This window comes from Etheostoma spectabile, unplaced genomic scaffold (genome assembly GCF_008692095.1).
Source record: "Etheostoma spectabile isolate EspeVRDwgs_2016 unplaced genomic scaffold, UIUC_Espe_1.0 scaffold00006533, whole genome shotgun sequence".
Lineage (NCBI taxonomy): Eukaryota > Metazoa > Chordata > Actinopteri > Perciformes > Percidae > Etheostoma > Etheostoma spectabile.
In genome coordinates, this window is record NW_022603394.1 from 25,549 (window position 1) to 45,769 (window position 20,221).

The 20,221-nt window shown below is 41.3% G+C and overlaps 1 protein-coding gene and 1 long non-coding RNA gene across 2 annotated transcripts; one reads left to right on the plus strand and one right to left on the minus strand.

Annotated features, from left to right (window-relative positions):
* Positions 1-6,247: 6,247 nt before the first annotated feature.
* On the minus strand, positions 6,248-7,333 carry LOC116678152 (uncharacterized). The gene is made up of 2 exons (XR_004329181.1): positions 7,249-7,333; positions 6,248-7,041 (listed from the first exon to the last, which is right to left on the minus strand). It is a non-coding gene; the product is annotated as an uncharacterized LOC116678152 (long non-coding RNA).
* A 7,041-nt stretch (positions 7,334-14,374) lies between these two features.
* On the plus strand, positions 14,375-19,000 carry LOC116678151 (matrix metalloproteinase-16-like; the record flags this gene model as incomplete). Its single annotated transcript, XM_032508203.1, has 5 exons — positions 14,375-14,857; positions 16,777-16,925; positions 17,146-17,160; positions 17,485-17,527; positions 18,719-19,000. Coding segments are annotated over exons 1-5 (618 nt in total), but the record flags the coding sequence as incomplete, so codon positions are not given.
* Between the last annotated feature and the right edge of the window lie 1,221 nt (positions 19,001-20,221).

Genomic DNA, 20,221 nt, shown 5'->3' on the forward strand with positions numbered 1-20,221 from the left:
ATTTTCGCACAATTTGAAATCAAAGTCCCTTTTTAAACTTATTTATTAGACATTTTAAGGTTTTTAATTACCGTATATGGACTAAAGTGTAAATCTCAATAGCACTGTCCCACAGACAGTTACACTCCCATCAAATTACTATGATTTATGACACATTTATGGAAACATTTGAATAAATCTAGTAATTTCCAGAAATAAAACAACTGGCATTTTATACCTCACAGGTCAACACTGCCATTGTAACTCTCCTTACTTGTACTGTAAATTCTTAGAGCTTAGTTTCATTACAACACATTTGAGTTGTTTTCTACAAGTACAACTAACTTGTGAATAGGTCTTTCAAGAATGGATGAACTACCAAGTCTTTGACCCTCTTTCCTGACCTTTCTGTTTCCCATTTGGACTGTAACCTTTCGCACCAACCCATCTTCATCTTTACAAACATCTAGTACCCTGCCAATTCTCCATTCATTACGGGGCACCTCGTCTTCTTTGATGATGACTATATCTCCCACCTTTACATTACGCCTTGCTGAGTGCCAGCGTTGTCTGAGGATAATGTTTGTTAGATACTCTTTCTTCCATCTACTCCAGAATTGTTCTGTCAGGTACTGTACCCTGCGCCACCTTTTCTTGGCATACACATCTTCTGCCACAAATTTGCCTGGAGGAGGAAGCGGGACAGAGCTTTTCATGGTCAGCAAATGGTTTGGAGTAAGTGGTTCTAGACTTTTGGGATCATTAATGCTGTCAGTAGTGAGTGGTCGACTGTTTACTATTGACATTGCTTCATAGAAAAATGTTCTTAAAGAAGCATCATCTAATCTTCCAGCACTCTTGGCAAGAACACAGCTAAGGACGCTCCTAACTGTCCTTATCTGCCGTTCCCAAACCCCTCCCATGTGACTGGAATCAGGTACGTTCATGATAAAGTCACATTGTTTCTCGGCTAGGTAAGACGTCAGTCTATCTTTATCAACCTCTTTTAAAGCTTTTGTGAGTTCATTTTTTGCCCCAACAAAATTTGTCCCTCGATCTGACCTGATTTGTCTTACAGCTCCACGAATAGCTATAAAACACCGTAGTGCGTTTATGAATGCATCAGTTGTTAGATCTTCCAATATTTCTATGTGGATTGCCCTTGAGGACAGGCAGGTGAATATCAGACCGTACCGCTTATGCTCTCTGCGACCCTGCTTAGTAAGAAAGGGCCCAAAACAATCCATCCCACAGAAAGAAAATGGTGGTGAGGGATCAACACGGTTAGCAGGTAAATCTGACATCTTTTGTATTTCTGTTGGTCTGCGTGCTCTTCTGCATGTGACACATTGTTTGATGTAACTTGCCACAATTTTGCTGCCACCCACCACCCAGTAACCATGTGCTCTGAGCTCATTGAGAGTCTGTCCTCTGCCTTGATGCTGACTTTTTTCATGGCAGTAACCTATGATCAGACGTGTAATCACCCCATCTCTTGGTAAGATTACCGGATGCTTCAAGTCATGATGTAAGGAGGCCTTCTTTAATCGCCCTCCCACTCTGAGAACACCATCTTGCATTACTGGATCAAGCTGGAACAACTGGTGATTTTGTGGCAGTTTGCCATGGTTCAACATTTGTATTTCCTCTTTGAAGGCATTCTTTTGAGCTAACTTCACAAGTACAAGACTGGCCTTCCTTCTGTCTTCTACACTTATGGGCTCTGCTGTTTTTGCTCTTTTTGCCAGTTTCTGTATTCGAGCAACAACATTCACTGCTGTATGCCATTTTGAGAAACGCCCCAGTCTTTCCAGAAAATTGTCCTCTTCGACTACTTTTGTCTGTAGTACTTGTGTCACTTTGACTTCTGGATCTCCCACCATAAGCTGTGGAATTGTCTTTTGGGCAATAATCTCTCTTTCCCACAGGAATTTTGGTCCAGTGAGCCACGTTGAACTCACCAGCTCTGCCACTTTGAGCCCTCTGGAAGCATGGTCCGCCGGGTTTTGGTCAGTGTCAATGTAGTACCACTGGGCTGGGTTTGTTGTTTCTCTGATTCGTTGGACTCGATTAGCAACAAAAACATGAAACCTGCGTGCCTCATTGTTAATGTAGCCTAAAACTACTTGTGAGTCTGTCCAAAAGTATTCTTGATCAATCTTGAGCTCCAGCTCCTCCTTCAACATACTGCCAACTGCTGAGGAGACCACTGCAGCTGTTAACTCTAGTCTAGGTATGGTTACAACTTTGGTGGGTGCAACCCTGGCTTTACCTATGACTAAAGAGCAATGCACTTTGTCTTCTGCCACCACACGGATATATGAACACTGACCGTACCCATAGCTACTCGCATCCGAGAAGTGGTGCAGTTCAATCCTCTGTACCTTCCCTAGGTTTTTAGAAACAAAGCATCGTGGAATCTGGAGTTTCTGCAGATTCTCTAGATCATTCAGCCAATTCTCCCATCGAGGCCTTAATTCTGAGGGCAATTGTTCGTCCCATCCAATGCCCTTTTGGCACATTTCCTGCAGTATTTTCTTTCCCAGAAGAAGGAAAGGAGCCAAGAAGCCTAGCGGGTCGAACACAGAAGCAACTATGGAGAGAATTCCCCGCCGTGACGCTGGCTTCTCATCTAGGACGACCTTAAAGGAGAATGTGTCACTGTTTGCACTCCACTTCACTCCCAACACAGTCTGAACTGGGAGCTCTTCATGATTGAAATCTACATCCTGTACTCCATTAGCTAGTTCACTGGCAGGAATAGACTCCAAGACTTCTCTGTTGTTTGAAATGAACTTGTGAAGGTGTAATTTCCCTTTTGCACATAAATTTTGCGCTTCTCTGACTAGTTTGATGGCTGTCTCCACGGAGTCTACGCTGATCAACCCGTCATCAACGTAAAAATTCTTCCTTATGAAGTTGGCTGCTGCAGGATACTCCTTCTCGTTCTGACTTGCGAGGTACTTCATTCCATAATTTGCGCAGCCTGGAGAAGATGTTGCTCCAAACAGATGGACCCGCATTCGATATTCTTTGGCTCTTCTTTGTATCACCGTTTTCCCACCACAGGAATCTTAAGTAGTCTCTGTCCTCTGGGCTTACATGGAATCTGTGGAACATTTTTTCAACATCACAGATAAGTGCAATTGCGTGTTTGCGGAACCTGCAGAGTACTCCTGTCAATCCGTTTGTGAGGTCAGGTCCGGCTAACAAGTGATCATTCAGAGCTGTACCCTCATACTTAGCGGAGCAATCAAACACAACCCTGATTTTTTCTGGTTTTCTAGGGTGGTATACTCCCTGGTGAGGAATGTACCAGACGTATCCTGCCCTGGGTTGGTTCTCAGCTCTCTCTGCATCCCCATCTTTGAATACACTGTCCATGAACTTAATGTAGTCATCTTTGAATCTGGGATTTCTCTCAAATTTTCTCTTCAGCTGCTTCAGCCGCACCAGAGCCAGACGCTTATTTTCTGACAGTTGCGGGCGTGTCTTAAAAGGAAGAGGCATTTCGAGGTGTCCATCTGCATTCTGATGTATTCTTTCATTCAGTATATGCATGAACTGAATGTCATCTTGTGATATGCTCTTTTCCCCAGGGTCAGTATCTTTGAAGTCAGCTTCAAGGGCTCTGATGACATTGGCTGGTGTCAATGGTGGAAGTTCTTGACAGATACCCGATGACACAGACCTGTCACTTCTGTTGACTTTGCGACCTGAGATGAATTGCCAACAATACTCCAACCCAAGTCAGTTTTAACACCATACGGCTCGTAGTCCCCTCCTGTTAGGACTTGTCGTGGAGCCAAGGCTCTGGGGCAGTCATAGCCTATAAGGAGTCCAACCTCACACTCCATCAGCTCTGGTATTTCTTGTGCAATTTGGGTCAAATGTTTCCACTTTTTGGCAGTTTCAGGGGTAGGGATGTGAGAACGTTCTAGTGGAATGAAGTCTCTGGTGTAAGCAGGTGGCAAGTTAACAAAGCTATTTGAGGCAAACCCTCTAACTCTAAGCCCACTGACTCTTTCACTCTGAACAATGGAATCTTTTCCCATCATAGTGGTAAGCTTCAACTTGACTGGCTCTGAACCCGCCCCCATCTTCTCACTTACCCCTTGGTCTACAAAAGTGTTGCTACTCTGTGTATCTAGTAGGGCATACACTAAAGTCTCTTTTTCAGGTGTGGTGATTGAAGAAATCCAAACAGGCACTATCATGGATGTGCTCCCACCTTGGTCTCTACCAATGCAGCAGGAAAGGGAAGATGTGTTTTCTTCTGCTTGCATAGCATGAGAAGAAGATGCGTTTGCTGAAGGAGCACGGTTTTCGTGAAGTGGTGTTGGATGAGATTTTTTACATATACCACAAGTAGCCTTATTCTTACAGTCCTTTGAATTGTGTCCTTTCCTAAGACAACCAAAGCACAGATTATTGTCCAATACGAACCTTTTCTTTTCCTCTGTAGGCTTACTGGACAACTTCTGGCATTTGTGGATGGAGTGACTCTCTCCACAGCATAGGCATGTTACTGGGTGTGAAGATAATGTGGATATGCTCACTTTCTTTGCTCCATTTGAATCTTTTGAGCTGTTCTCTAGAGCACTGTATGTTTTCATAATTGTCATTGATTTCTCAGATTCATCTTTCACATTTGTACTGAATGCACTAGCCTTTGGACGTTTTACATCTCTTAGTGGCCTTTCTTCAGGAGACTTTAAGGCTTGAAAGGATGTCATAGGATTGCATGCTATATCTGCTTCCTTTGCTACAAAGTCAGCAAACTCCTTGAAATTGGGATACTCCTCGGTTTGTCTCAGCTGCTTAGTGACGTGGCGATTCCAGCGAGAGGTCAACCAATCTGGGAGTTTCTGGAGCATCTTTCGGTTTTCCTCACAGTCATTCAACACCTGGAGTCCTTTGATGTGAGGCATGGCATTACTGCAGGCTGTCAGAAAATCGCTAAATTGTCTTAATTTCACTGACTCTCTTGAGCCAATCTTCGACCAGCTGTTTAATTTTTCTCTGTATGCACATTGGATCACAAAGGGATGGCCGTATCGTGCATTCAACGCTTCCCATGCTTGATTGTAAGCTTCATCATCTTTTCTGTAGAAGGTTCCTTCTACTACAGATCTTGCCTCACCACTGATGTATTTCTGCAGGTAAAATAACCTGTCCACTGGATTTATACATCGACGTTCTATCAGTGCTTTGAAACTTGTTCTCCACTCTAAGAACTTAAGTGGGTCTCCAACAAAGACTGAGGGTTCAGGTGTAGGAAGTCTTGTAAGAGAAATTGCATCATGCAGGGCTTGTACTAATGATGCTTCATTGTTAGTATTGGTTGTTTGTTCATCATTTTTATACGTTTGTTCTTTTTTAATTTCTTTATGTGGTACTGGAGGTGTTGCTTGATTTTCGCTGCAAATCTCATTTGAGTCAGCTTCAGAGTATGCCCTAAGCTTAGCAGCTATCACATCAAGATCTCTCTGATTTTCCAGTCTTTTAAGTTCTTGCTTTTGTGCAGCAATTGCCTCTTCCATGTTTATTTCAACTTTCTTTGCGGCCAGCTGCGCTGCACACTCTGCTCTTTTGGCTGTAATGCTTTGCTGTTCTGATGACTGTGAAGAATGGTTTGAGTGATGGCTACGAACAGTAGATTTGGTTTTTGAGGAGCCAAATATTGACTGGGCATACTCTTTGTCCAGTATCAAATGAAGTCTTGCACTTTCTGCCTTAGCATCAAAATCCTCTTGCCCTACTTCACTCATGCGTACTTTCATTAGCTCCATCAAGTCTCTTGATACCGCTGTGCAGGAATCCACCTTCCTTCTAATCTCAGTAGAAGGTGCTGATTGAGATCGTACATTTACATATGCATCTTTAACTTGTTTTTCTAGCCCTTCTACAGCATCCATCATTTCACACAAGTCTTCATCAGAACACTCATCTTTAAGATTGTTGCGTGCAACTTTAACCTGCTCTTTCCATTTTCCATACAATGTTATGAATTTACTCTCATTTGAGAGGTCTCTAGTTGCTTCAACTCCAGCATTTTTGGGGTTAATTTTCTATCTCGTGAAGATCTCCTGAGGTTGTCTGTCTGGGAGGTAGTAGAAGTAGGTTCAACCGTTGATACTTTTAGTATCTCTATTTTAGCAATAATGTCACCTATAAGTGTTTCTAATCTCTCCTTTTCAGCTTCATCCGTTTGTGCCTTTAACTGTACTCTCAAACTACTTAACTTCTTCTGAAGAGAATCTATTTCTTCACTTAATTTGGCACTTGGTGATTTTTCTTCATGAACTGACATTTTGCAGATTTTAGAAAAGGCACTGTATGCATTAACTTGCTAATTGTGCAGATAAGCCCTTTACAACAAAGTAGTTATCAGTGTAGTCAATTGCTATTTCTATTCACCTGAACTTGATTGAGTACTTAAACTCTCAGATGAAAACTATTAGCAATAACATTAACAATTACTCTGTTTCAGTAACAGCAACTGGGCAGTAAAGACAGATAAAATTACTCTCTCAATGAACCAGCAGTTTGTTTTATCAAGTCCTTTCTTTCAAACTGTAGCCTACAAAGTTCCATAAAGAAGCACAGGATAGCACAATCAAACCTCGCGCTGTCCGTGGAGCCGCCCGTTTTGTGTTGACAGCAAAGGAGGAAAACAGATACTGCACTCTGTCGCCTGTAGGGGATATTTGCGGCGCTGTAGTCCTCGTTGTTGCTGTCCTCTGTTGGCGGAATCGCGGCACTCTGCACTCTGTGTCAGGAACGGCTCTCCTTCCTTATCCCGTGGGTCAGCACGATCTCTTCTCTCGCTTCTTGTCCGGTCACACGCTGCCTCAGCGATGCTTTTCTCTCTCTCTCTTGCTCTGGCTCTCTTCACGGACTCACGTTGCTCTTTAGTAAGGCTTTCGCTTTAGACTCTTGGCCATGCTGGCGTTACGTTTTCACTGTAATTACACTGGTCCAATTGAATACGGCCACGCATCATACAGATGTCTTTTTAACATTTATTTCCACAATTCCATCCACAAGACACCGTGAAAACTATAAAGAAAAAAACACATAAAATACAATAAGTCAAAAATACTTTCAGTGATTTTACAGTCTCTTAAACACGTTTCCTTAATTAGACGGCCCCCACAATATTATTAGAGTTAGCGTCACAACAGTGCGTAAAGTGCATTCAATACAAAGAAATTACAACAAATATTCAACAAATGTAACAAAGCTGAAATACAAAAGCACAATTACCGTGTGCGCCTCTTGGACCGTGCAAATCTCAGTTTAAGCCCGTACATTTTCTCTGCAGCCACGTTTGCTCTAGCTGAATACTTTCTGCCCACAATGCAACAGGTGTGGCCTTCACTTAACTCTGGTAATTTGACCTTTGATTTCAACATAAGAACTAACATTTGTAATAAAGAACAAAATATAAACATATTTTTAATGTAAAACATTTTCGCACAATTTGAAATCAAACGTCCCTTTTTAAACTTATTTATTAGACATTTTTAAGGTTTTTAATTACCGTATATGGACTAAAGTGTAAATCTCAATAGCACTGTCCCACAGACAGTTACAATGACTTCAATACACGCTGTGAACATATATGTAAAACAATATTCATGTTTTTTTATTCTTCTGACAAGTGACCGCACCAAAATAAAAAGATTAAGAAGCATTGTGGTGTTCCCGGTGTGATGAATGTAAACTACACTACATACGTCCTGTACATAGGCCACGTTATTGGCCCAGGGATGGGAGACTTATTGAGAAGGTTATGAAACCAATGTAAGCTATAACAAAAACAATAGGCCCACTTATTAGGAGTAACACAAACAACCTTCATTAGAGAAGGACAAGCAACAAGAAAATGAAATCATGAATGTAGTGGTCTCTGACCAGTCTGCCATTATTATCATCTGGAATATCTCTACATTAATATCATCACACTTAATCTCCGGAGCGCGTCCTGTAGAACCTGAAGCTGAGACCACGGACGCTGCGCTGATCATCTCTACTTTTACAGAGAAGTGAACACTGACACAACTCGCAAGTCTGCTGGCAGGCAATAGCCACCGGCCACCGGGCACCGGGCAGCGGCCGCACGCCAGGCAGCCTCGACACTACCGTCCCACCGGGAAAAGTCCCACTCCGCATCAGGGTGCCAGTGCAACCATGTCTAACATCTAAACAGCTGTAGTAGGGTTTAAATCAAACTCGTGAAAACAAAAGTGACAAGTAGGCTAATGCATGTTAGTAAAAATAAAGCAGAACACATGCAGAAGACAACGCAATAACTGTTAAACACGTTTATTTCGGATCAGACGGCAGCTGATTTGACACATGAGACTCCAGGATTAATCTTAGCCCGGCTGTTAGCCTGCTCTGGACCAGGCTAGCCGCAAAGAATAAATCTCCATGGTTACTTGGCTGGGCTTAATTCAATCTGGTTTCGTGCAACCGAGTCCAAGCTAAATTCATCCAAGATAACTTGAATATCCCGGCTTAATCCCTTATCCTGGTTTCGTGCAACAGGCCCCAGAATGGAAAAGTACACATAACAAAAACAAAAACAAAAACACAGGTGGGCCTATTGTTATTTAATTTGCTGTCATTCCCAAACTACTGGCCTACTCTCTATGATTAAACGCTGGATAAACATCCTACAGTGAAAACACTGGCCTTTTACCTTGAAATCATTTAACTTAGATACAGTAAGTTGGGTGGCGGATGAGATGGGGAGACACTCCCTCCCTATAATTACCTCAAACATATATTTGGCATTTCTGTTCTGCAATTTCTTGGTATTCAGCTGATGTGCTGAGATGGATATTATGCAAAAAGCTTCATCAGACGATATTTATAAGTCTGGCTCCAAGTTGGTAATTTAACACTTGCCATGAACACAAAAACATGAATATTGGCTTGTTTGCAGTTAGAAAGGTATATTACATGTCTTTTACTGGGTTTCCTTCTCTTCCTGCTTTTAATGCTCTCATAGTTTAGAGTGAGTGGGTGGCAGTTGGCCCTGGCATAATGATCTAGTGATATTTCTATAGGGACCCTGTTAGTAAGAAAAAGAAAACAAAATAATGAGGTTTAACTAAGTTTAACTAATAACATTAACGATGGCTCAGTTTCATTAAGTGTCCCGTAAGTCATTAAGCCAGTAAGTGAGCATGTGCAGTATCAGGACCCTGGAACAGGCAATCTGAGTGGAATCGTTTTAATATTATTAATTCCATCTGTGCTTCTTCTGCTATGTCATGATGAAATAGTTGTTGTGAAAAAAAGCCTGTTTGATGTAAATTAGGCAATGATGCTCTGTGAGGACTGGTCAAGTCTACGTACTGCAAGGTCTGAAACAACACAAAAAGCTGAGATCACCACAGATGATCTGAGATGAACCTCTGCGAATGACAGTGATGCTTAGCCATATCAAAAACTGTAGCCAGAGGTACAGGGTCATTTTACAGACAAATTACTATTTTTTGTTTATTTTTACACACGTATAAACACACACATACACACACATGCATACATATGCACACACAAAAAATATATAGTAAGTGTTCTTCAGGTGAACACCTGTAAATTAAAGAAATTACAATGATGAGTCATATAGGACGCTTCATTTAATTTGGCCTATAACAGCTAAGCTCAACAGTAAGTTCTGGCATCTTAAAATCACCCTTTCACCCTTCATTATTTAGTTGTTTGTGAGTTTAGTTTATTAGTATATTTAACTGGGGCCATGCACAACACAAATGTAGAGCCAGAGTCAGCTAGAGCTCATTTGCATCTGCGGTCCCTGTGCACAGTGTCAGAGTCATGCAGAGGTTTAATGGACAAATGTCTAGACCATTGACAGAGTGTCCGTCTGATTGGAGTCGAGTCTAATTGGATGTCAAGATGCTTGAATGTGTTTGTTGTTGTATACCAATCAGACTCTATGGGGACTGAAGTGATAGAAATCATTTCTCACACTGGTGTTTATTTCATTACCACAGCCTAATGGCTCAGCAAATCGTCTTTGGTTGTACTGTTGGAGGAAGATGTTATTGTGTTGGCTAAAATTATGACCATTTTCCTCAAGGAGAAATTACTTAATCTTAGGCTAATGTTTCACAGGAGACGGCACAGCAAGCTGTTGTCCTGTGGATTTGATGCGACTGCCAGTTTGACTGTTTTCAGTACTGTCAATAGGAAATCCACGGCCTTTGTCATTTTGGTAAGTCAGGGGGAAAGTGGTAACTGAGGGTGCTCCATTGTGTGAAAACGTTTTTCCCTTCACAAGGTTAGTAAGTCTCATAAAGAGGAACAAGAGAGGTCAAATATGCAGTTTTACTTTTAGTGAAAATCAAATTTATGCTTCATTTTAGGGTCATATAATTGAACATACTCAGGGGTGGGTTTTAAATGTATTGGATCCAAGGTTCGCCACGCTCTGAGCCACAATGGAGGCTCATAACAAGAAAAGGAAATGTCAAGAAATCACCTTGGCTTCTCACCAGCGGCCAATTTTTTACACTGCTGGTCAACGTCTCAATTATGAAATGTTCCACAGTAAGAAAGAAAGACGCCCTAGTTGTAAGTGTTTCACATCACCATCCATCACAGTCCTGGGGCTCTGTGCGTTTTGCACAGGCATAGCTTCGCACCACAGCTCTCTGTCAGCCAAGCAGAAACAATAAACAGAGAATAATCGCCAGACCACTGGGGATTCAAAAGAGAGACTAAGAAAAAAAAAACAGGTAGAGAGAAGAAGAAAGAGTGAGAGGAGAGATGACAGCTACTGGCTGTATGTTAGTACATGTCCCACCTTGCAATATTTTCCATCTCTAATGTTCAGTACCTGAGGGACATTTTGGATTAGCAGTGTGTGCTAAATAATGCAGCTCATGTTAGAGTTCTTTCATGTATAGTAAAAGCCAAACAGATAATGTTTACACAAGCAGTCTTGTGGTTCAAGGAGGCAGAACGGTTATGTGACTGTGTTGTGAGGGGAGACGACCCGTTGTCCTGAAGGTCTGTAGTCTGATCTGCATGACAGGACCCAGACGAACCAGCAACCTCTCAGTACATTTCTGAAGAAAAAAAAACATGGAAAACACGGGAAAGTACCACCCCCCACTAACAACATGACCATTTGTGAGTGTCTTGTATACACCGTAGTAGAGATGAGCTGCAGTAGCAAGAGACATATGTGATCATTCAGTGTCACCCAAAGGCGCAACATCTGTTGCATCCACCCAAGCAGACATCGCAGTAGTGTATCTAAAATGAATATCAGCCATACTTTTACTTTTGTTATATTATTTAATTACATATTATTCTAGTTAATGTCACGCCATTTATTCACTTACATTGCAATATTTTTGTACTATGGCCACCTAACTTTACTTAATAATATCTTTTACATAATGCCACTTGTGCTACTTTCCATTAATTCAGTACTTTTTTGCATATTGTCTGTTGTTTGCCTGATGTTTGTTTGTTTGTTTGCTTGTCTGTTGGTTTGTTGTTGTTCTTTACTGTAAAAAAATGTTGCTGTGACAAGGGACAAGTGACAGTTTTGCAAAAAATAAATAATAAACAGACATAAACAACATTGGACATTTAATCCAATATGATATGACACTGATTTTTCTTCAACTGAATCTGCTGTCTTGCATCTGAACCCAACTCAACACTATTTATAAGGCTCTCTCATTGAAATAAAACTGATTTTACCATTTCATTTCTGTGGGCTCTCTACACACGACACAGTTGATCCAAACTGTTCTACGGCCCAGACAGAACAAAAGAAAGGAAGAGAAGAAGAGGAAACCATCAGAATATAACAACCGTTTTGTATCAAACTAGATTAATCCTAACAACTTCATGGCTCATAAAACCTTTTGTGACTTGTATATCAGTATTGTTATTTTTTATGCAATTCATTTGAGAAGTACTTAGCAAAGTAGGCTATTTAATTATTGCCTGAAGAACAGATAATACAAAATATCTAAAGCCTGGAGCAATGTTTATGCAAATCCACAAAACTGTAGGTTACGTAAATTGAGTGACATTGCTTCCAAAAGTAATCAAATTAAATGTTTAATTTTAGATGTCCTTTTTGTGAATCTCTGCACTATTTTAGGCACTTGTCATGGCTGCCGTATCTCTGATATGTGAGAGAAGACATGGATTAGATGTGCCCGAGTCCATAAAAGCTTTAATAATAGCTTTCTAAATCCTGTTTTCAGCGGTATGGATGAAGAGCCTCAGGCGATCAGAACAAACTGTCGAGTACCAATTAATTAGGTTTAATTAGGAAGCCAGTGAGATTACCTTGTAGCTCACCATCTGCCCCCGTAAAGGAAATTATCCTACAGCTAAACTTAAATAGTATAGGCAAATATTTGAATGGATAAATTAAGCGTTGTTTTGTGATAGAGAGTACACACATGCACGCACGCACACGCACACACACACACACCCTCTGTTTTCTCTTCGTATGAAGAACGATAAAATATGTGCATAACCTATTACTCGGTGTTTTACCGTTTCCTGAAGGGCCCCTGGTCTTTGGCTATAAGCCATCTCCACTTGCCAGAGCATGTGGTCTCCATGGCAGCCCATTGGGTTACACAGTAAACACCTCAAAGTAAATGAATGAACCTGCTTTAATCCAATAGGAATCCTTTCTCAACTTCTCAACCAGTCACATCCTGTTTCACAACATGGAACACCTTGTTCACAGTTGTAAGTAATGTGAATGATTTCCTAATGGTTTTGTCTGTTCAGGTTTCAAACATTAATAATAATATCAAAATAATAATAATATAATAATACAATAATAATAATGTTTATAATAGTGATACAGTTCATTATGCATCAGCAAGACAATATAGTATTTTTCATTCCAGTCTATTCTATTTGTCAAGTAATGTTATATTATACATGTGTATGTCTATACAGGGTTGCACACCCATTAAGGCGTTTGCTAGGGTGAAAAATATAGTTTTGAAAAAATAGTGAAGCCAAAATTTCTAAGTTTAAAGGAGTTATTATAGTCATTGTAAATTATTTTTAGAGATCAAAAATATATGACAGATGAAAGAGCTATTTTCAGGCTTCACTGAACCTGTCTTTATTCATTCTGGTGCTCTGTACGTGCTGCAACCTATTTGGTCCCTGTTTGGGCATCAGACACAAAATAGGCTTTTTATGATATTCTTGGACAGGATGGTTTGGTGCTGACTGTGGTGCAGTGAGGGTCTGCATTCCCACACCTGGTGCCATGGTCTTCTGGCAAAGAGTGGCCCTGTCCTTCAGATCCAATCAAATCAGTGGTGAGAAAGTGTCCCTAACTACAGGAATCTCTGAGTCATTCACAAGTGTGAATAAAAAGGATCAAACAGACAGACAGGCTGCAGCAGTGCAGAAAACTGCCAAGCCACAATGTGTCAGCTTGGCAGAGGATCTCCGTTCCAACTCTCTCTCGTCCAAGTGATTGATAGAAAGAGATCTTGGACATTATCAACTATAATGCAGATTTTTCTGCAGCTAGCCACGTTTTAGCAAGCGGAACGTCAGATTCAGAATTAGGAGTCACTGCTCTAAAAGAGACAGTTGAGATGGCTCCTGTTTGAAGGAATGTATTGCTGTAATATTTAGTATTTAATGAGCTCCTTCTTCATTGCTTTCCATATGCTCTGTCTGCCTGACACATCAAATTAATTTCAGATCAATTTCTCTGCTCATTAGTTCATGTGGGGTGGATTCAGGTTTTGTCCTGGGCCCTTGAAGGTTTGCAAGGAAACAGCTAACGGCCATATTCCTCAATGAAACACCGCCATCGTGTGGCTCCTTTGCTTGAGGCAGATCGTTGAAGCATGGGCTATAAAGAGCTGTACAGTAGAAGCTATAACTGTCTTGGGAAGCTGTCAGTCGTTTGTTCTGGGTATCAAGGGCAGAGATCAACACAGGGGTAATCTGTGGGCCAGATACTACTTTAAGATACGTGAGCATAATTAAACTAAAGGTCAGCTTTTGTCCTGATGTCTAAATGTGCACAAGCTGCTGTAAAAGATCATATGACTGATTAATGTATCACGTATTGGCAAGGTGCAGATTACATATGTTTTATTAGGGGGTCACTACGCAGTTGTGTCAATGCACATAAAGCCAAATGATGCAATATGGCTTAAAGGCATAAGCAGAGGAATGTAAGCTAAATCAGTCCATAATCTGGATCCATAGGCCTTTTGTATTTAAGATCCAACCATCTTATTGCACGTGTGACTCAAAGTGCACAGAGCCGTGGTCTTTGAAATGTAAAAGTCAAGAATGGCAGTTCATCTCTCCTGCACTCTGTAGGCAGCTCTCGTGATGCTGCCAAGCAGCGCTGCGCTGTGTGAGAAATCAAAGCGCAGGCGTCGAGTCGGGAGGTAGCATATCTTATGCGCAGACTGGGTACTGTACATGGCCATTGATGCTGCTGGATAGATGTAGCCCCTGATGTAAATAAGAATGGCGAGGGCAGCGGGTCTAACATGCCGCGTTATCTCTGCTTGACATCGGAACATTTTATGCCACCATCGGGATTTGATAAAACGCGGGGGCCTTTTCTCGTTTTCATCGGAATCTGCCTTGACAGCTCGCCTGATGATTTTAATTTGACACAAGAGCCAAAGCAGACGGGCGGCTTCTTCTAATAAACACTCGGGAAAAACAGGTCATTATGACCTTAGTATCCTCCAGTAAAAGAAAACCATCGGATTGTTTTTACGCGGCAGCATTCTGCTTGCATTTTTTGCTTTGGATTTCGTGTGCTGTGTCCGGAGAGGAGGATCATCAGTTCAGCGTTGAGGTAAGATAAATGGCCTTCCCTCCCTTGTTATCAGAAATGACCGCGCGCTCTCCTCCACATCATCTGCCTCAGCGTGAAAAACACTTACATAGTAGGCTATAGGCTATGTATAGACTATATGTTCAGACTCCCCACGCTATCCATGGGCACAATAACCATAAAGCATAACATGGATATATTGTAAGCCTATCAGCATAGCTCAGGCTCTGAACGGTGAAAATATCACGCATTCCTCATTTGTAGAGTGCAATGAAACAGAAGGATGCTCATTTTATTACACTGCGGTCCGTGAGCTGAGCTGATCCACCCACTGATCCTAAATGTGCAACCTAGATAAGAGTGGTCTATTTTAACTGAGATGTCCTACAGCATAATGCTTTCTTTGCTTGATATACTGTAGTTCTGTGACAGGCCAACACAAAGTCAGACATGCTTTGGCAGCATCATGTAGATTAAACATTGTCAGACACAAGCTGCATAATAGGATTTGCTTTTTTTGTACCTTATTAATTGATGTCATTTTCATCCTCACCTCAGGCTCCCCTCCCACTACTCTGAAGAAATTAAATGCTGAGGCTGTCAGTCACATAAACACATCATTATTTAATTTTATGGCTCACTGAAATCTGCCTGATATCTCTCTGAGATCTGTGCCTTTGAACAAACAAACAACACACACAGGAAACACGCCCACAAGAGAAAGGGGGAAAAAATAAACAAGGTGAGCTCAGCAGAAAGAGGGATAGAGGCAGAAGGGGGAGGGATGGACAGAAGAGACAGCTAGTCAGATTAGCTGGCAGGAGCATATATCTCATAGGCTGTGTGTAGTGATGGATAGGCACCTGGTTAGCGTGTTGACAGCTGTGGATAGCGTGGCATCGTGGCCTCTCAGATTCAGGATTGAATGTGGCAGTGACCCCTGGATGATGCTCAGCCTCACCTCTTTCCTCTGTGTCAAGTCACACTCTCGCTTTGTAGGGCAAGAGGAGGAAGGGCCACAGTCCTGCACAAGCTGACCGGCAGCCGCAAGACACAGAAAACTGTCACTAGGAAGGATTCAAAGCCAAACAGTTGCACTGATGTCCAGGGAGCCTGTGACCAAATATACACAGACACATGTAAACCTAAACCACTGCTGGATAGACAGTTTATGCAAACAATAGACTATTTACTTGCAAATTCTGTGAAGTATTTCATTAAAAGCTTCTGTGACGTTAATTATAGATTAAACCACAGCAGCTCATTCTCAGTTTGATCTCTTGCAATCATAATAATCATAAATCATCAACAAAAAAGTATTGTAGTTGGTTAGTAACCTCACAGCCTTTTGTGAGATGCAGAATTAATAACTTGCTTTCATATTTTCTTGATGTTTATTATGGGATTGGCCACTTACTGGGAACACTGGGTAGGGTAACTAAATAAATATCATTTTAACAGCTGCTGTGCCCTTGAACAAGGTGCCCCAACCACTGCGGTGAAGGAACGTCTATGGTCTGTTTTTTATCTACACAGCCTCCCAGCATTAAGTGAAACATGAATGCTAAAAAAGAGAATATATTGTAACAGTTATATGGGAGACCTGATCTAGTCAAACACAAAACGAAGGAAATTCAAGTTCATAGCTGCAACAAATGGGGTTAGTTTCTTTAACAGCCTTTCACGTTTGACAGTTCAGGTTGATGAATGTGCATTGTAGTAGATGATTAACTCATTTATTATCCAAACAAACTTGCAAAATGCAACGCCCTGGATGTGATTTCAGCTCAGGAACTTTTTTCACATGTCATCTCCTACTGGATTTCCTCCTGTTTCCTCTCTACTGTGAGGTTTTCTAATAAAGGCAAAGAGTCTAAAGAAAGTGATAAAATAGCCATGATATGAAGGCACACATTTTTTCTCCTTTTTCCCCCTTGCAGAGATGGCTACAGAGGTATGGCTACCTTCCCCGCACAGAACCGGGAATGTCTGTCCTGCGCTCGGCTCAAACCATGCACTCAGCCATCGCTGCCATGCAGCGTGTCTATGGTCTCAATGTCACAGGGACACTGGATGAGAAAACCAAGGAGTGAGTATACACACTTGTACAACTCAAGCTGGGGTGCACATGTACTTTCACCTAGCTCCGCTCATTCATTTAAAAATGCAGAAAGAATGGCTATCAATATTGCAATGACATAGTGAAGGACAGAAATAGAGATGTTCATTTCACCACCCATCACCTCATCTGAAACAACCTCAGAGGAAGGTTTTAACACTTTTCCTTCTTCTCATTTTGCATGATGCAGTGATATCACGCTGAGGTGAGAATTAATGTTTTGCCTATATGTATTGCAGTATGTGTGTCCTGTACTCTTGATAATCCGATGTGGTATGAATGAGAAAACATGAAACTCTTGATTTTCTCTCAGCCCTCATTGAGAATTATTGACTGTAGTTTGGAGTAGATTTAGCGGTGTTTTGCACAACACGTCCTTGATTTGCTGCTGTGACTCTGTCAGTAAGAGAACTACTGAGTCCACATTAGTGCTTTATGTTGTCTTGTGATGGTGTTTGCCTCCTAACTTTTATTTAGCAAACTTGAGTCACCTTCTCTTCTCTTCTCTTCTCTTCTCTTTTTTTCCAAGTTGGATGCAAAAGCTCGCTGTGGAGTTCCGGACAAATTTAAAAGTGCTTCGAGGTCCCGGAAGCGGAGATACGCACTGACAGGACAGAAGTGGCAGCGTACACACATCACCTACAGGTAAGAGATAGTGGAGGCAGTTGTCATAGCGACCATTGAGCTTACAGTAACAGCGCTTATTGTAGGTTTCAGATGTGCCAGTGTTAATTTTCTCAGCTCTCTTCTGTCTCTCATCGCCTCCCTTTTTAACCACCTGGGATCACATGCTCTTTGTTGTCATAGAGACCGTGCAAATACGTCACATCTCTGGGGGCACACGCACACAAAAATATCATCAACATCACACATTCAGATTCACACATGTCCCCATATAGGCTGTGAGTATGTTTACTTTCCTGTTCATAAATAGCTTGCTGACAAAATGGGAAAATGAGATGAGGCATTTTCTTTTAATCCTTCTCCATGTATTCATTTTATAAAAAATAAAAATATATATTTTAGCTGAGTAGCAGGACTTTCCTCTACCTCATATAAAATTGTTTGAAATTCCTGAGTGTAAATTGTCCGTAATCTCAGCAGAAATATTCAAACTCTCATCTTATCTCGCCTGATTAAGCTCCAGCTTTTAATAGGTTCTGTGGAGAACTGATAAACGGGTCTCTGGCACAACTGCAAATTGACAGGTTACAGCAGTAATAGACGATAACGCTGTCAATTTATTCAAATCCTTCCTTCCTCCATGAATTTGAATTGATGAGCCACCTCTCCTAATGGAATGTCAATCAGTGCTGAGCCAGTGCTGCTGCTGACTGCACTTTATTCACGAAAATGAGTGGTGAGAGAGGGAGAAGATTTCCCATGCCTCTTTGCCTGCCAGGGACTGATAACGACTGCTGTGTTAAAAGTTCAGTAAAAGCTGCCAGTCTTGAAATAGTTGTGTCAAGTGCAACTTTTTTTTTAGTGTCTTCTTAATTTGAAAAGTAAAATACATTCACTCAAAATGAATAGGATTACGAGGCACAGGGTTGATGCAGTACATATTTTATTTTCACCCGATTGTTTTGTTCCCAGTAATTTAAGATGATGTATGATTGTTTCACCATGTACATCCATGTCTACTATGAACACAGTATGTAAACTAGAGTCTGCAGAGCATTTTTCCAGCCTTATAGCCTCTATGCAACCTTTACAATCGATTTGCTTTGTGTCTTCCCCCAGCATAAAATGTCACACCAAAGGTGGGCGCCCGGGAGACTCACGATGCCATCCGGCGGGCGTTTGATGTGTGGCAGGGTGTGACTCCGCTACGCTTTGAGGCCGTTCCATACAGCGCACTGGAGACTGGCAGGCGTGACGTGGACATCACCATCATCTTCGCTTCGGGTTTTCATGGTGACAGCTCACCCTTCGACGGGGAGGGGGGATTCCTCGCCCACCGCCTATTTCCCGGGCCCAGGCATAGGAGGGACACACCTTTGATTCTGATGAGCCCTGGACCCTGGGGAACCCAAACCATGATGGTAAAGGGGTTTAAACCTAAATCTATAGACAGAGAAAGTGGTGGTATGTAAGTAGTAAGACCAAGCTACAAATGAGTGAGGAAAGTGAAAGTGAGGAAAAACTACAGCAGAGTGTGAAAGTGCAAAGGGAGGGGTTACAGATAAGGGAAGAAAGTACAGAAAGAAGTTGTTAAATGCACAATGTGGCTGTTAAGTAAACAAGTTAAGGGGTGTGGAAGGTATGAGGAATGCATCCACAGAAAAAAAGAAGTCATCGGGAGAGACAGATAAGACTGATGGAAGAAAAAAATGGAAATACAGATGGCTAGGCAGGAGGCATTATAACAAGATGATATCATAGGGCAGTGTATGAGGGATGCTTACCCAAGAATGCAGAGATTTCTTTGATCGGGCTGCGCTCTCTAAAGATGTATCACCCCATCTGTCAGGATTTTGTTTTGTTTTTTACATATAACAGGATAGAGCTATGCTATTTTAAGACATTGGTTGCTTGCCCATGATTATTGCTATTCTGTTTTTAATGAATTTGATGTAGCTCATTGGTGTGCGAGAGAGGTGACAGTAAGCAGAAAAGTGCCAGATATATATCCTATATCTATCCACGACATTACAACATGTGAGATGATTTGATGTAATGTAATCATGTTATGTGTTTATAAGTTATAAGTTGGTTTACTTTGGATTTTATGATGTTAATTATATTATGTTATGCTAATGGTGGATATATTAGGTTAAGTCAGATTAGTATGGGTTATGTTATATTATGTTATGTTATGTTACGTTATTATGTTAGGTTAGGTACGGTAATGCTTATTATAGGCTACGTTAGGTTAGGTCATGAGTTGCTGTGTCATGTTGTTTCATCTTGCGTATGTAATGTTATAAATATGTTGTGTTTATGTCATATTATTTTGGATAATCTTTCGGTAGATAAAGATAGGTTTGGTTATCATGGATTAAATTATAAAATATACTGTAAGAGTAGCCCTCATATCATGCAATGTAGGCCAGCCTGCCAATGTGGATTCTGGCAGGGTGCAGCATCCCAGAGTGGGAGATAAGATGCCTTTCTTAGCCGTGCATCCACACACACTTTAATTAGCCTACTTACAGGGCCACCAGGCTGCTTCGCTTATACCCATGTGCCCAACACTTACGTTATATCCTCCTATTAGTGAAGAAGAGGGTAACAGCTCACTTTGTGTTTGTTCTGGGAAACTG